Genomic DNA, 15,926 nt, shown 5'->3' on the forward strand with positions numbered 1-15,926 from the left:
CAGTATCTACATTTTGCAGCATATACCCAAATTGAATATCAAGCCAATATCCAAGATTTTGATTGGTGATTTCTTCGGTATATTTTGCATCAACTCCATCACATTGGTGAACATGTGTCTTGCACTGTATTGTATTGTATTTTGGGTGGAAAGGATGTTTGTTGATATATCTATTAAACTGTCGCTTTAACTTGCTTGCTTGGTTCCAATGCTCTATTTGTAGTTGAATCAGTTGCTTGTACGCCTTTGTTGCTTCAACTCGACTCCTGAATCCTTGGATACGTTTTGTAAACCGCAGTTTGACTTTGACGAGTTTAACATCAATATTCACCGTTGATCCAATCATTTTCATGATATTGTTATTGGGGTTTTCCTAATGGCAACAATAAATCAACGACAAAATTCAATCCGAGCATCTCGTAATGGACTCTGTATGAGCCAATTGAACCACTATTTTCGTCCAAGTCAGAATTACTTTGTAACAAGTTTCCAACAGGTTTCCAACATTTTCAACGGGTTTAAATAATAATAGAAAGTAAATCCAATCCAATTGTTTGTTGATACCATTCCAAAATGGATTTTCTTGGGTTTATTCAAAACCACCACAATGACATTACACATCACAAGCACATCCTTAAAATCCAAGTATCTACAAACTTTGATCGTGAACTCGGTCTTGATCAAACCTAAAAACGGTCAAAAGTATCATGTTGAACGAAATCTAATCAACCATCTTGTGAAAGTAGCAACCCACTATTTGTGCAATGATATTGAACCTATTACTCATGAAATCATACCTCGATATATGCTCAAGTTGGACAACCCAATCAAGGTGGATCCCAACAAACTCTTGAAATCAAACATTCAATTCCTTGATGAAAAGTATCATTCAAAATCAATACAAGCCACTTTATCATTGAATCAATGAGTTGCTGAACAAGAGTTACTACAAGACATTGTATTGTATGTATATTTTACATTCTGGCTTAGTACTTTGATCAAAAGTCATCATCACACTGTAACGGACGCTCAGATCAATGTAGACCGAATGACTCATCATGTATTTAGCGATTCAGATGTTCTTGGTAAAGTGATGGGAAAACAGCACACATTACAGCATAAATTGTATCAAATGGTAATGAGTGCCGATGTAGACGCCAAATATGTTAAATATATCATACTATGAATCCGTAATCTTGATGAAACCCAGCACCATTTCTTGAGTCAAGCAAATGCTGGAAAAACACATCCAGTTCATCGTTTGCCATGTTGACACTTGACTTGTTGTATCTGATATTCCAAATCTACCGCATACAGTGGTATTGTTGGTGAATCGTCAATTACATTCAAAGTATGTTTGATGGTTATTGTGGTATTATTTTCAAACGATTTGCTGATTTGAGGTAGCCAGTAAGTTATCATGATTGTATTGCTGGGATTTTGGTAAATATTAATTATTTTCAATAACCATTGACTATTTCCTATTTTGAATACTGGTATCTGGCCATGGGATATGATGACAAATGACTTTAATGTGTCCAATTTCAATTCTGATTGTGATTGGGATTCCTGTTTTCATGCAATTGGTCAACGATTTTGAATATTCATTTCCGTCGACCCAAAATACATTACATTCAGTTTTGAAACAAGTCTTCAAACAAGGTTTTGATGCAAGTTCTGTACAATAGTCACATCCTGTTGTTCTGGATTTGCAATTCTTGTCATGATTGTGTTTTGTCTACAGAAATACTGATGTTTAGCATTAACCATGTTCCAGATTCAACGTATTTTGTTTCTGCATCAGATTCTCTAGGTTTTTATGGTTCATTCTCTGGTCATCCAAGGTGTTCTATGGCCATTGACGTGAATTCTGCATTGAAAACCTCGATTAAACAAATATTCTGTGGTACCAATCATGAGCAAACGGATTTGGCAAACAAGGTCATTGAACAGCGCTACAACAAACGCATTGCAAACTATGATGAACTTGAATCATTGGTATCAGAATGGGGTGGAAAGTTGGACGAGTCGGCTCATGCAAGAATCAAGTTTTAAAAACCTGGCTAGTATTTACATTTTACTATTTATCAGTCATAAATGTAGAAGGTGTAAAACATGAGTTCAAGTATTGATTTTATCGAATTCATCAAGTTATTGATTGCAATAAATGAACGCTGACTAGATGTTGGCATGTACTACACAAAAATCAACCAAATCATTGCAACTTTCAAGTACTATTTATTCAGTTTCAGTTTTAATGACATTGATTCATTTTTACAATCTTGGACAAAATATAGCAGTGATTATGGGTGAATCTCATCAATTGTGTTTGTTCGAGTCAGAGCATGAATCTGGCACGGTAAGCAACCAATCATTTCAGGTCATCCACTATTGTACGCCAAGTCTTTTATCCAGGATTGCACATCTCGAATAAACAGTGTGTGACAACTATGGACACATTTAGCAGTAATTGACGGTCAAGAAACTGGTATCAATGTTCCATGTATACTACCAAAGCGTGTAGTTTAATTGTGGTTGTTTGATTTGTACATATTTGTATGACTGAATGATATGGCTGCAGTTATTTAATCATTTCAGTACAGGAATGAGACCTTGAATGTATATTGTAATCCAAACTTTATATTACAAATATTGTTTAAATTGACTCTTGGGATTGTCAGTCCAATAACATGCCATTAAACGATCATTCGTTGAGTTGAGTGGTGATATTGGCTGTATTGGTTGGATAAACACTGTCGATTGTTGAATCAACACAACCATCATCATATGACACACAATCATACTATAATGTTGAATCTATACTTTGTGCACTCTTAGTAATCATGCATTGTACGATCACCAAGTTTGAACTCACATTCATGTATTGTGTTTGACTGTCAATATTGTCAATACAACTCTGTACACACATTTATTGTGTTTATCACCATCCAACTCAATCTCACCATTTCAATCAATCTTGGTCAATGTTGATGATTTACACGCTAATTCATTATCCAATCTTGTCTGACATTATTATTGGCTTTAATCACGTTTGGTTTGTACAACTGCCATGAGTTGTACTACCATTATCATTGTGTATTTGAACACCAAGTATTCCAATACATCAATAATACTACAGTGTAAACAGTAATACAGTCGATCAGTATTGTGACAAGACTTTTCATTCAAGTTTGTATTTGGAAATACTCGATGATTTAATCACCACACACTGTTTATTATGCATTTTAGTCTAGTGTTCCATTTTACGTGAATACAACTTAAATGACAATTTATCTGGTACTTTTCATATAGGAATTTCATTCAAATAAAACAACATTCGATACTCTTCCTACACTACTATAGTTTTAGTCGGCTTTTTTATCAATCTCGGCCATGGCTGCGGATTTTGCCAAAAGTTGCTGTGCCCATTTTACCACTGGAGCATCAATCATTTTTCCATCAATGTTGAATGCACCAATGCCAGCCCGTTTGTTTTGTTCAAATCCTTCTACGATGCGAGTTGCCTTTTCAATATCTACACCATTGCAAAGAATTAGACAAGGCTATTGCTGTATATGAGCATGACAAAAAGACACGGTTGATTCTGAAAAAACCAAGAGTTACCTGAAGCGGAAGGAGAGAAAAACTTGTGAATGGTTTGGATCTGTTTGGGATGAATTGCCTGTTTTCCCGTAAATCCGAATTGACGACCTTCAATGCATTCGTCAATCTGCAATTACAAATCATCAAGATGTATATGTTCAGTAATCAACCTCGACAAGCGAGATATATTCCAGAAAGTCCAAATTATTACTTACAAGTACATTTTCATTTTGAAAATCAACACAGACAAGATCAATAGACTGGATACCATATGCACAAGCAGTTGTAACGACTGTTTGTCTTGCATGAAGCATTTCCAATCGAGAAGGAGTACGTATCAAACTCAGATCAGCAATGTAATCCTCTGCCGCGACTTTATTTGAGTGGTAAATAATATTTACCAACACATCAAGATGTTACTTGATCTGTCAAGTTGGTTTACATTTTAAATGTCAAAACAATAGGATTGAATGTGAATACTACTTACAAACCAATGCGTCGATACGAGGATCTGAAGATGCGATCCTGTAATTGATGTTAAAACTGTGCAAGCACATAGCACTTCAACAGTACACTTACTCTCTGATATTCAACAGACCGAGCGCACTTTCAATCGATGCCATGATTCGAATATTTTCCCGACTAAATCCAACGGGAGTCAGACAAGAAGATGAGAATGAAACAGTATATCAACGCATAAAGATTCTTACGTGGAAGGTGGAGCAATTGAATCAATCAGGCTCGAGATGGCATGAATGTCACGCACAGAGTTGACTTTTGGGATGAGAATGGTTTGCAAATTCTTGGATCGAAGAATGACATTCAAATCGTCCAATTCCAAACCAGAACCAACAGAGTTAATGCGAACAGCCTTTTCCGAGTGACCCACATCGAAGCTCTATCCAAACAGTAGAATATAAGCTAATTAAAGTAGAAAAGGATAGCAAATCCAAGTTTTACCTCGAGTGCCTATTGAGATTAGCCAAGGCATACAAGACAGTTGTGAGAGTTATGAATACACAACATTTTTAAAAAGAATGAAATCTACCGAAAAAACCATCTGACGGGCAGTACCCTTGCAGCTCAAAGCAACACTGTCTTCCAAATCATAGATGAATGTATCGGGTTTAGCCTTGAGAGAAGAAGCCAGTTTTCTTTCATCACTTCCTACAACACAATGGAGTGAGTGCCAACACAAGTGTTTTATGAATACTATTCTAATTGACAAGTAGACTGACCAGGAACTACAATTACAAATAGAAACCAGTGAGTTGAATAACATGATTGGATTAGAATGAATTAGTATCAACTAGAATATACCATAAAAGATGGCACGACGAGAGTGGTTTGCTCTGGGAGCAGCAAGAACCGAAAAGGATCGCAGCTTGGATGGTTTTGGTATAGATTTCAAGGCAGAAAGCAACATCATCGAATGAATTCGATATTGAATTTGCAATCAATTTATAATAATTTATAATCAAAAAGTTCAGTTTGCAACACTCGCAAACATGTATTCTCACCAAGCCATCACTGCCATGCATTCGACTGCGCCCATGTCACTCACTCGTCCCAACTCATCGCTTCGCATTGCCATCACTCATTACTACACACTTGGTGGTTTGCTCTCGTTACCATCGCAATACACTCCATCAATTCGATCTATCCACACTATTAACCCTACAATCTCTTCGCATCCATCTGTTCATGGTATGTCTTGAAACTTGTCAACTTTATACCTGCTTAATGTATTATATTACTCGTGTGATTTGAATGTTTAAATTCATTCTCTCTTGATATGGTTTTAATACTAATGCAACTCTTTTAATTGATCAATTCTATATCTTATTGAACTGCAATATAATTAATTATTTTACTCATTGGTTACAGGCTCAGTTGACCATTTGGTTTCGAGGTCAATGAGAATGAAAATACATGGATTTCCTTTGGCTACTTCTACAGTGGTCAATCCATTCCACTATTTAAATTCTCAATCATTTTCTACTGCTCCAACAGACATGTCTACTTCTAGATCTACCCCGTCTCAAAATACTACTTCCCCTGTAACTCCTACAGTAGTGCCAAAACCTCCTAAACCAGAAACCGCGATTGAAACTGCTATTCGTGAAGCCAAGGATGATGCTCTGCTTTCTTCAGAAACCTCTTCCAACTTGGTTGCTCCTACTGCTCCAAAAAAATCACTTTGGGTTAGAGTCAAAGAAGAGGCAGTTCACTATTGGCATGGCACAAAATTACTTGGTGTCGAACTTGCAATCTCCAGTCGTCTGCTTGTTAAGCTTCTAAATGGTCACAAGCTATCTCGTCGTGAACAACGTCAACTCCGTCGTACTACTGGCGATCTGTTTCGTCTTGTTCCCTTTGTCGTGCTAGTTGCTGTTCCATTTTTAGAATTCGCTCTCCCACTTTTACTTCGCATCTTCCCAAACATGCTTCCTAGTACTTTTGAAAGCAAGTTTCAAGAAGAAGAAAAAAAGAAAAAACTGCTCAAGGTGCGTTTGGAAATGGCCAGGTTTCTACAGGAAACTGTTGCAGAATCTGCCATTACTGGTAAATTAAAAAATGACACTGCCAAAGAATTCAACGAATTTTTTTTGTGTTATCGTACAAGTGGTCAAGTTGCTCCTTCTCCAGAAATTCTTCGCATAGCTCGCAAATTTCAAGATGAACTCACTCTCACCAACTTGTCTCGTCCTCAACTGGTTAGCATGGCCAAGTACATGAATCTCAATGCCTTTGGAACAGACGCGTTTTTACGTCATTTAATTGAACGGAGACTTCAGTACTTTGCTGCTGACGATCGCTTAATTGCCTCGGAAGGCGTGGATGCTCTTACCATTTCTGAGCTGCAGCAGGTGTGTCTTGCTCGTGGAATTCGAACTGTTGGAGTTTCTCCTGCTCGTATGCGTAGTGAACTACAACAATGGTTAGACCTTCACTTGGTACATAAAATTCCCTCCTCATTGCTGCTGCTTTCACAAGCCTTTTTGACCACCGAGCGTCTTCCTGCTTCTAGCGATGAGGCACTCAACAGTCGTGCCGAAGCCCTACAAGCCACTCTTTCTTCGTTGCCTCACCAAGTCATCAATGAAGCTCAGCTCAAAGTGTCCGAGGCTGGTGGTGTAGCAACATACAAGCAAAAACTAGATGTACTAAAGGAACAGGAAGAAATGATTGCTGATGAGCTTGAACAAGAAGCTGCTCAAGCTGCATCCAAGCGCGCCAAAGAAGAAGAACAGTCTCAACGACTCAAAGAGGAACAAGAGTCTGCATTAACTTCTGCTACTCAAATCATTACAGAGGTCAAGCCTGTAATTCTCAATGCTGATGCATCGGCTCAACCTACTATACAAGCCACTGTTGCCGACACGCCTACAGTTTTTGTTACGACTGCTACACCAGTTGAACACGCACAAGAGTCGACTGTTGCATCAACCCCAATTGTTGTTGTTGAGCCTCTTAGCGCATCCCCTTTGACTTTATCCAATGCAGAGAATGAGCAGGTAACACGTATATTGTCATGTATTGACCAGATACTATTCTATATAAATATGCTAAACGTAAATCCTTGCTATATGGCATTTAGGTTTCTAAATCTACTGCACCAATTTCCATACCCGTTTCTACTTTGCGGGTTGACACGACTGCTTCTGCAAGCCTTGAAACACCAGCACCATCACTGTCCGCTACAGAAGAGAAAATTTCTGGCAAAGAGCTTAAAAAACTGGGCGAGGCTTTGAAAACCATGACGGCTGGATCGGCCTTTTCAGATGTCAAGACTGTATTGGAAGACTTGAAGGAAGATCAAAAAGAGTACAAGGAAGACATTGAAGAATATCGCCAGGTGACTCAAAAAACATCATCTAAAACTGCCGATCGTCTTAGCAGTCGTGTCGACAAGATGATTTCAAACATTGAAAGCGAGCTTGCCAAGTACGACGTAGAAATTGGAAGCAAATTGAATTTAATTAGACCTGATGAAGCTGGAAATATGTCTATTCAAGATCTTGAAAGCATTTTCCCCTTTATTCGTGACCATCCCAACGATAATCGTATTAAAAAGATTTTGACTGATTTGGATTCGGACGGTGATGGCATGGTTGCTCTTCAAGAGATTCTTACTCTAGTGGAGGATGCCGACAACGAAGGCCATGGCGAAGTGTTACCTGACAAGCGTGAAAGCGAAAAAAAGGCCAAAGCTGCCGCTCCAGTCACTGCAACTGCCTCTCCCGTCTCTGAGCCCGCTATCCCAATATTGGACACTGCATCCAAGACCACCACTTTGAACACTAAACTCTAAATTTTTAAAAACTATTTTTTGATTTTGCGTGAATTAAGTCATTTATTCATTTTAGCCATGTAATTCTAGTTTTAATAGTAATGCACATTTAAAGCAGCGTTTTAATGCTAAAATGCGTCTATATCGTGATCAGTCAAAAGCATTTCTCTTATAGAACGATCTGATCCATCTGATCTTCCTGATACAGGTCTTTGTTTGCGAACATGTAAATCCGGTAAAAGTAAATCGGCCGTACCATTTAGAGATCTGCTATGTGGATTTATTTTAGGTTTTACATGTGATGTTTCTGTCATTCCGCGCAACCGATTCAATGGTGCTGTCCGTACATCATTGACTCTAGTTTCGGTCATTTGATCACAGTCATTCAGCCATTCTAAATGATATTCCAATTTGTTTATACAAGTTTAGACTCTATTTAAACGTATTCCAGCATGATTGAATCAAACCATGTTATACGATTACTTTTTGGATGATGCGAGTGAGTTGTAGCCAAAACTGACCAATTTTCCTGATACGATTCAAAATCCAATGCACGAGTCCATTTGATCAAAAAATCCGAGTCAAATTCAGATTCCGCATCCTTCAACAACGCTTCAATCTCCTTTTCGTCACATGCGTGATTGAGCTGGTTGACTAATTCAGCTTTGGGATTGGATTTGGCTGTATGAGGCGGTGTATGAGTTGGATGAGTGTATTCACCATATCCACCAAGAGGCTTTAATTGATCTAGGTTGGTTTCTAATCCTTTTGTAATGTCGGATACAAATTCAAGTGGATCGGGTGGTGATGGAGCAGATATATAGACGGTTTCAAGCCCTTGCTGATAGATATGGCGCATCCAATCAAGCTTACGTTCTTTCCGTCGCTTGAGCATATCTTGGTGTCGTTTAAGTTTTATATGATGAAAAGGCCGTTTGGATTGAGTTGGTAGAATTGCATTGTGAAGATAGGTAATATTTGCTCCCCAGGTCTAAAGTTGAATTAAAATCATTGTATTTAGCAATTGACGATATCTAGTGCAATACACGTTATAAAATCTTGAGCTGACGTACCGCATCAGATACGGGTCGCCATTCATTATTTTCAAACCGTTGATACCATTCCTCAGACTCGCTTGGTGGAGACAAAATATACCCTTTATGGAATCTTTGACGAGGCGTAATAGTTTTAATCTTTTCGTCTGTATAATTTCTTGGACTAAACGCATTCATATCAACAATAGACTTGTGCACAAACACTTTGTAGTAGATCGTTGGTGGAAATATATGCTGGATAGTGCAACAAAAAGTATGCATGCATTGAATGAATGAAATTAGTGTAATGGGTCTATTAAAATCCATTCAAAAAAACAGTTTCCTACCCCGCCTAGCCGAAATCGGATATGTGTACCAAGACTATCGTCCACATACTGAGCTTCTTTTGGATTGATAAACTTCAATAACCGCTTTGGATTGCCTTGCTCACTATATTTGATCAAATTGCGATAGAATTTATAAATGCGCATACTCTAGAGTATAATGGTAAATATCAGTGTTTTCATTCAAAAATATATCAATACTCGACATACGTAATCCAACTTTATCTTACATAGTATCTACGCCAAACTCTTTGAATCTTGGATGCCGAGTTTTCAACCACTCGATCGCCCGCACGAGGTCGTTGGGTATAACGAACTAGCCGAATTCGTGCCTCCAATTTAGCTTTAACGTTTGATTTATCAACACACTGTATCATGTTTTAAAATTGAATGGTTGAATACACAATCAATATAATAGACTGATTCATTTACCATGGTTTGAATTTCTACATATGCGCGACGAACAACAAAACATCGCCATATTGATTGGATATACGCTGCACAAAACTGTGAATATTCCGGAGGTATTATTTTTCGTTTATCAAAATAATGGCAGTATTGCAAATAGCGTCTCCACACTAATTCCTAGACATGAAATAGATGGTTAGTCAACGACACACTACTTTAAGCATGATTCATCTTACTTGAGTTGTGAGATCCTTGACGTCTGGAAGTCCTTCTAGAATCTTTGGAACTTCAAGAAATGTTTGTATAGAAAGTCGAGCATGCATGACAGCAATAAATCGTTTTCTTGTTCGCCATCCACGGAAACAGCTTTGAATCAATAGCGATGCAGCGCTTCTTGCCAACTGAGTACGACTGATTTTTTCCATAGCTGACAATTCGCCATCCAGTACGGAATAAGGCTGACATGAATCTTTATGATACTGTCCAACTAAATTTGCAGATTTGGCTTGCTGATGCATCAAATGCTTTGAAGCGTTATTGATCAATACAGCTGCATTTCCTTTTGATTCGCCAGCAACTTTGGGCTTTTGTTGGACAGAAGATACATTTGAAAAGCCTAAATGATGAGATGGGTCAACCCTTAATCTAGTACTTGTCTTGGTGTCGTGAAATAGGTTGGATTGTGAACCAACAGTTCCTATTGTAGCTGGCGTATTTCGTTGGGTATGAGATTGCAACCCCGCATGTGCTATTTCATGCACTGTATTGCGCTCCGAGATGGACCAACTTGAAGGTGTTATATTTCCCGCAAAAGTATGCACAGTAGTAGATGGGTATGGTTTTGTATTGAATCTGAAAGATGGTTGATTGTGGGTTTTGTGGGTATAGACGCGCTTGTAGTTTTGAAAAGCTTCTGGATCACCAAGAATATCCAGCGAAAGTTTCCTGATTGCCAGCTATAGTGTATCACAGTATGGGTTTAAATTAAGCAATTATAATAATAAATATCAAATGTTTGGTTTCAACTTGGCAGTGTTGTAAATTACCATTCTAGCATCTTTTGAATATCGCAATAGTTGTTCGAGATGGTGGTTTGGAAACACCGTTTTTGTCAGTAATTCTATAGGATCAAACCCCCATATCAAATTCATGACTTCATTCTGTGTATTTGATATTGGTGATATTTCATTTATATGGTCAGTAGCAGTTTGATGGGCTGTTTTTTTACTCGGACAGTCTGACATTTTAAAAAAGAACGACTAAAATATAATTCAATTTGTCGATAAATTCAAATACCCTGAGGGAACGGATAATCTAGATTTGGAATGCATGACAAAAGACAGACTCAGTTACCAAAAGGCTGCCATGTCGAATGATCAGACTGACGTAAATGAGTTTATGGCAGCCATAGAAGACTATACAAACTCATCAACACAAGAATGCATTCAAACACGACCTAAACCTACCGTATTGGTGATTACTTTAGCAGCAATGGTAACAATGGTAGGAGTATCGATGCCATTTGTTGTTTCGGCTTTAAACAATCGGATTCCATGGGTTCCTACCACAACTGAAAAGTCAACAGTGCTGTTTACTCATCTGGCACGATTGTGGATAGAAACAGGTGGAATATGGCCAGAGCAGCAACATTTAACTCGACAGGTATGCACTCTAACCAAGATAAATGCTGCATCGACTACAGCACCAAAACAGCCTACACTCAAGTTTGTCGATATGGGATCAGGAGATGGTCGAGTTGTATTGGCTGCTGCACATTATGGACAGAAAAGACGATCGTTGGAATCTGATACACCACCGCCATTTCTGTTTGGTGAATGTGTCGGTATTGAACGGAATATAACGCTTTGGGCTTGGTCAATCCTAACTGCAAGATGCTGGCATTTTTTCACACCATCCAGAGTAACTTTTCTCAAAAACGACTTTAGACATGTAGATCTTTCAGACACGGATGTGGTCATGGTTTTTGGTGTACCTGCTTGGATGGTATGCGTTGACTTGGTTGATTTGTACAAGATGTATCTGAAGATTTGTTTTAAACTAACCCTATTGAAATTGTTTAATAGAAAAAGTTTGGAGAAAAGTTTGAAAGGGAACTTAGGCCTGGATCCATGGTAGCGACCAACAAGTTTCCAATACCCGGATGGCATCCATTGGTTACCAATACAGAGATGTTCATTTATCGAATTGGATTGCATCGTTTGAATGAACATAAAAATTAATGATTGTAGATTGGCATGGTGTGTGATGGTGTCGAATGCAAATAGCGTTGGGCAGTTCATATTGTCTAGGCTTTCATTGTGTGTATTGATATAAAATATACAAAGTAGTTGAAATTCAGTATGCACTATACGATGCACTTTTTTGGATAAACAACAGTTGATAAGCCAGCTCGTGAATTAAACTTTTTGTATTCAAACTCTAAATACCAACAATAATAAAACGGAATCAACATTAAATTCCTAGACTTTTCCGACCGACTGAGTTACCGAGCTCAGTAATAATTTATCAAGGATTCAACCAAACTTCATTTGCATAAAAAATGCGAATCCAAGCATGTACATGTCGATTGTCAAATCTAATGAGTAGACAAAAATTCCTTGATAGAAAATTCGTCATGACCAGGCTTTTTAAGAATTACACCTCGTTCAGTAACAATAGCGGAGATGAGTGATGCAGGCGTAACCTATACATATTCATGTAGATACATTTCAGTAGTTTAGACGCTATAAATAAACTTGAATACAATGACAAATCATGTGTTTTTACATCAAAGGCAGGATTCCAGATATCAATACCGCGAGCAGCAATTTCTATCAAAGTGGTGGTCATGCTCTCGTTAAACTGATGCTCTTTGACATTGGCCTCATCGTCCAGAGTTTTACCACGAATATGAGTGACTTCAAGAGCAGATCGTTGCTCGATTTCAATGGCTTCGCCATTTTGAGTTTCGAGATCGATTGAAGTGGAAGGAGCAGCCACGATGAACAAAGCATTGTGGTACTTGGCAATGATAGCCAGCTGGTAAGTTCCAATCTTGTTTGCAGTATCTCCATTGGCAGCCACTCTATTAAAAGTGTTTAAATTGTACTGTTAGATCTGAAACTGCTCATTAGTGAATTGCAATCTCAAACACATACCTGTCAGCACCAACGACAATGGCAGCAATGCTCTTTTCCCTTAACAATGCAGAGGCCATGCTGTCGCATACAAGCGTGGAGGGAATCTGTTCATAGACAAGCTCATATGCAGTTAAACGAGCGCCTTGATTGTATGGTCTGGTTTCCGTGCAAAAGGCATGATCAAGCTTGTCGCGAGAGTGCAGCTCACGAACGATACCAAGAGCAGTGCCCTACAAGATGCCACATGAATAAATGATATCGAATCTACTCAATCCAAATGCAAGAATTTCTTACCCATCCAGCAGTAGCAAGACTTCCAGTATTGCAATGAGTCAACACTCTGACCTTGGATCCTTGATGCTTCACTGCATGATCCTGAATAAACTGGGCACCAAACCTGCCAATATTCATATTGTCTTGAATGTCCTGTTGAAGCATGGCTTCAGCAGTATCCATGTATGCCTTTACAATAACAGCAATTGGATTATCAACTAGATCTTTAGCTGCTTTCGTGGCAGCATCCTGAACAGTACGTAGTAAACGATCGGCAGCTTCAAATAAATTCACAGCTGTTGGACGAGATGTTTTGAGTAGAGTGAGACGATCACTGATAAAATCGACAGCATCTTGTGGTGTCTTGAATGCAGCAGATGATCGATGAGTGGTTTCGCTGTGGAGTTCAACAGCAAGTGACAAGGCAGCAACAATGGCAATCGCAGGTGCACCTCTGACCTACAGGATCATATTTCAAGATCAGCAATGACGAGTCTTGACATGAGATTCAATAATGAATGCTTACTTTCATAGTCTTGATGGCATTATATCCATCATGAGCAGTTTTGATGGTTTCATAAACAGATTCAAATGGTAGAATTAACTGGTCAAGAATATCCAAATGTCCTATTAGTGCATTCAAGCAGGTTTCCAATGTGAATTGCACGAATTAGTTTCTAGTTATTGTTCAATAGAATCTAATACAATTCAGTTGCATTCACACCTCTACTGTACTTGATGGCTTGCAGAGTAGGAGTAGATGTCATTGTATTGCAGTTGCTCATGGCTAGCGACAATAGGAATGAGAACGGAAGGAAAAATCAAAAATAAATTATCGGCAATTGGCATTCTTGATGTTCTCGTATTGGTAGATTCTTGGTTTGAATGGCATGAGAATCTGTTGCTTGTATCTCATATATCACGACGACAATCTGACTTGAATGGTTTACTACTTTTTTCGATTAAATATAAGACAATACTCATCTGGTTTTATTCTGACACGATATTCAATGCTCATTTGGTTTACATTAACTGGAAACTCTTGTTTCCGAAATACTTCAACCACGGCCTGCTTATCTTGTCAGAATGTCTATGAAACATGATAAAATTGTATTGTTTAAATATTCTCATTCCACTGTTTTCAATTATTTTTAAACAAGGTAATAAACTGTTTATAATGTAATCAACACAACAGTGCATAAAGACAAAGCGAATCCGAATGGATTTCTAATCGAATTTTATGCAATAATAAACCGGTCTACACCGTAAAATAAAGCGTGATTACAATATCTACAGTCTAGCTGGTATATTTGTCTGTTTGGCAAGCTTGCAATTCGTTTTTGCATTGTATGCGATGATGTCCAATCCTGTGTCGCATGCTTACTCCATTCCACTACCTGTTAGCTCGGTTGGCCTAGTACGTTGTTTAGTTTGCCATATATTATTTTATTCGAGTTTTTGATAGAAATATGGCTTATACATAATGCTGGATGCATCAATCACATTCCTTCCATCAACTAGTATATTCAAATATACGAAATAAAATTCGTTTTATAGATTATTCTAATACACTGCTATGATTTGTATTTCTGATATGTGCTGAATTCTACAAATCAATTTCTTTCTGGATTGCAGAGACCGTATGCCCATCACAATTCAGCACATGTTGCAACCCTTCCACTCTTACAGATCATCATCCGAATTCTTCAACTCTCTGCAATCATCATTGTATGGATGTTTATCATATGGAAGCTTGCTCTGATTTTGCCCACTACTGATCATCCTATTCACATTCCACATTCATTGGCGGATCTCAAACTATTGGCAGCTACTCTGTATGTGTAATATGCTGACAAATGGTGATCTATGCGAGCTGAATGAACTCTAACCTCTGCCAACATGTGTTATCATTTGGAAACAGTAAAGTATATTCTAGCTCGCATTTCATCTACGTGTTGGTTTTATTCTGCGCAGTGTTTTTATTTAAACAATCTTTTGGAGTGCCTGGGTCTGCTCTCTTGGTAATCATTATGCTTTCCGTGTTTACTTTATTCAAACCATTGCATTTGCGTTTGGTAAAGTGTGGATTTTAAAAACACTATTGGACATCATTTAAACTTTGTATTGAATTATAGAACGTTTTGGCTGGGGCACTATACGGGTATCCAGCCATTATACTCATATCTGTTTTGGCAGCAATCGGGTCGACAATTGGATATCTTTTATCCAAACACATTATAGGCACAGTTATATTTGGAAACCTCATTAGCAGAAGTCGAATCCTAAGTTGGCGTATGGCCGTTGATGAACACAGAGATAATATGTTACCTTATATGATATCAATTCGAACAATGCCTGTTGTGCCTGGTTGGTTTGTGAATCTGGCCAGTCCATTTGTAGGCGTTCCGATCGGCACGTTCTTTACTTCAACTGCAATAGGTGAGTATAGAATTTCAATTGGCTTGCAGCGTATGTGTTTAATGTTGACTTGTTTTTACATAGGCCTTGTACCGTTTCATTATATCTGTGTTCAAGCTGCGCATACATTATCCACACTAGAATCCATGGCAGGTATTTTCAGCATATGGACAGTTTTGCAACTATTCATGATCACTGCGGTGATTATTGTTCCCGTAGTTTTCAAGAAACGATTGGCAAAGCTCTATAGAAAAATTACTAGCTATTAGGGTCAAGAATATCGCTGGAGACGGGCACAAGAGCTACTTTGCATATCTAATGCTAGATGTCTAGTGCAATGAATATTACACTAGTCAGCTTGATTGCCCATTTAAATCAAATCTAATGTACTATCGGTTTCAGAATTATTCAC

General features: G+C 38.1%; 7 protein-coding genes across 7 annotated transcripts; 4 read left to right on the forward strand and 3 right to left on the reverse strand.

Annotated features, from left to right (window-relative positions):
- Positions 1-1,851: 1,851 nt before the first annotated feature.
- On the forward strand, positions 1,852-2,055 carry BATDEDRAFT_88337 (uncharacterized protein; the record flags this gene model as incomplete). Its single annotated transcript, XM_006678572.1, has 1 exon — positions 1,852-2,055. One exon carries the CDS (start codon positions 1,852-1,854, stop codon positions 2,053-2,055), a length of 204 nt encoding a protein of 67 aa, XP_006678635.1.
- Positions 2,056-3,299: 1,244 nt separating this feature from the next.
- Positions 3,300-5,032, reverse strand: BATDEDRAFT_34935 (uncharacterized protein; the record flags this gene model as incomplete). The annotated part of the gene is made up of 8 exons (XM_006678503.1): positions 3,300-3,535; positions 3,625-3,730; positions 3,819-3,976; positions 4,091-4,128; positions 4,183-4,245; positions 4,314-4,501; positions 4,652-4,770; positions 4,924-5,032. The coding sequence occupies 8 exons, from the start codon at positions 5,030-5,032 to the stop codon at positions 3,366-3,368; spliced, it is 951 nt and encodes a 316-aa protein (XP_006678566.1). The 3' UTR covers positions 3,300-3,365.
- A 586-nt stretch (positions 5,033-5,618) lies between these two features.
- Positions 5,619-7,918, forward strand: BATDEDRAFT_10944 (uncharacterized protein; the record flags this gene model as incomplete). Its single annotated transcript, XM_006678258.1, has 2 exons — positions 5,619-6,929; positions 7,316-7,918. 2 exons carry the CDS (start codon positions 5,619-5,621, stop codon positions 7,916-7,918), a joined length of 1,914 nt encoding a protein of 637 aa, XP_006678321.1.
- Positions 7,919-8,025: 107 nt separating this feature from the next.
- BATDEDRAFT_24384 (uncharacterized protein) lies at positions 8,026-10,834 on the reverse strand (the record flags this gene model as incomplete). Its single annotated transcript, XM_006678374.1, has 8 exons — positions 8,026-8,291; positions 8,381-8,888; positions 8,971-9,186; positions 9,279-9,425; positions 9,506-9,643; positions 9,708-9,860; positions 9,920-10,639; positions 10,730-10,834. The coding sequence occupies 8 exons, from the start codon at positions 10,832-10,834 to the stop codon at positions 8,026-8,028; spliced, it is 2,253 nt and encodes a 750-aa protein (XP_006678437.1).
- Positions 10,835-11,012: 178 nt separating this feature from the next.
- BATDEDRAFT_88338 (uncharacterized protein) lies at positions 11,013-11,923 on the forward strand (the record flags this gene model as incomplete). Its single annotated transcript, XM_006678573.1, has 2 exons — positions 11,013-11,687; positions 11,768-11,923. The coding sequence occupies 2 exons, from the start codon at positions 11,013-11,015 to the stop codon at positions 11,921-11,923; spliced, it is 831 nt and encodes a 276-aa protein (XP_006678636.1).
- A 282-nt stretch (positions 11,924-12,205) lies between these two features.
- On the reverse strand, positions 12,206-13,877 carry BATDEDRAFT_19408 (S-methyl-5-thioribose-1-phosphate isomerase MRI1). The gene is made up of 6 exons (XM_006678314.1): positions 13,821-13,877; positions 13,623-13,723; positions 13,118-13,555; positions 12,842-13,053; positions 12,471-12,768; positions 12,206-12,387 (listed from the first exon to the last, which is right to left on the reverse strand). The coding sequence occupies exons 1-6, from the start codon at positions 13,861-13,863 to the stop codon at positions 12,280-12,282; spliced, it is 1,200 nt and encodes a 399-aa protein (XP_006678377.1). The 5' UTR covers positions 13,864-13,877; the 3' UTR covers positions 12,206-12,279.
- Positions 13,878-14,830: 953 nt separating this feature from the next.
- On the forward strand, positions 14,831-15,783 carry BATDEDRAFT_10968 (uncharacterized protein; the record flags this gene model as incomplete). Its single annotated transcript, XM_006678262.1, has 4 exons — positions 14,831-14,931; positions 15,018-15,117; positions 15,232-15,535; positions 15,599-15,783. 4 exons carry the CDS (start codon positions 14,831-14,833, stop codon positions 15,781-15,783), a joined length of 690 nt encoding a protein of 229 aa, XP_006678325.1.
- Between the last annotated feature and the right edge of the window lie 143 nt (positions 15,784-15,926).

Source organism: Batrachochytrium dendrobatidis (genome assembly GCF_000203795.2).
Source record: "Batrachochytrium dendrobatidis JAM81 unplaced genomic scaffold BATDEscaffold_5, whole genome shotgun sequence".
In the NCBI taxonomy this organism is placed as follows: domain Eukaryota; kingdom Fungi; phylum Chytridiomycota; class Chytridiomycetes; order Rhizophydiales; genus Batrachochytrium; species Batrachochytrium dendrobatidis.

Coding starts and splice junctions, on each gene's coding strand:
- BATDEDRAFT_19408 (XM_006678314.1), bottom strand. CDS start 13,863: ATGACATCTACTCCTACTCTGCAAGCCATCAAGTACAGTAGAG. Junction 13,724..13,820: donor AGCCATCAAGTACAGTAGAG/GTGTGAATGCAA, acceptor ATGCACTAATAG/GACATTTGGATATTCTTGAC. Junction 12,388..12,470: donor TCTGGAATCCTGCCTTTGAT/GTAAAAACACAT, acceptor GAATATGTATAG/GTTACGCCTGCATCACTCAT.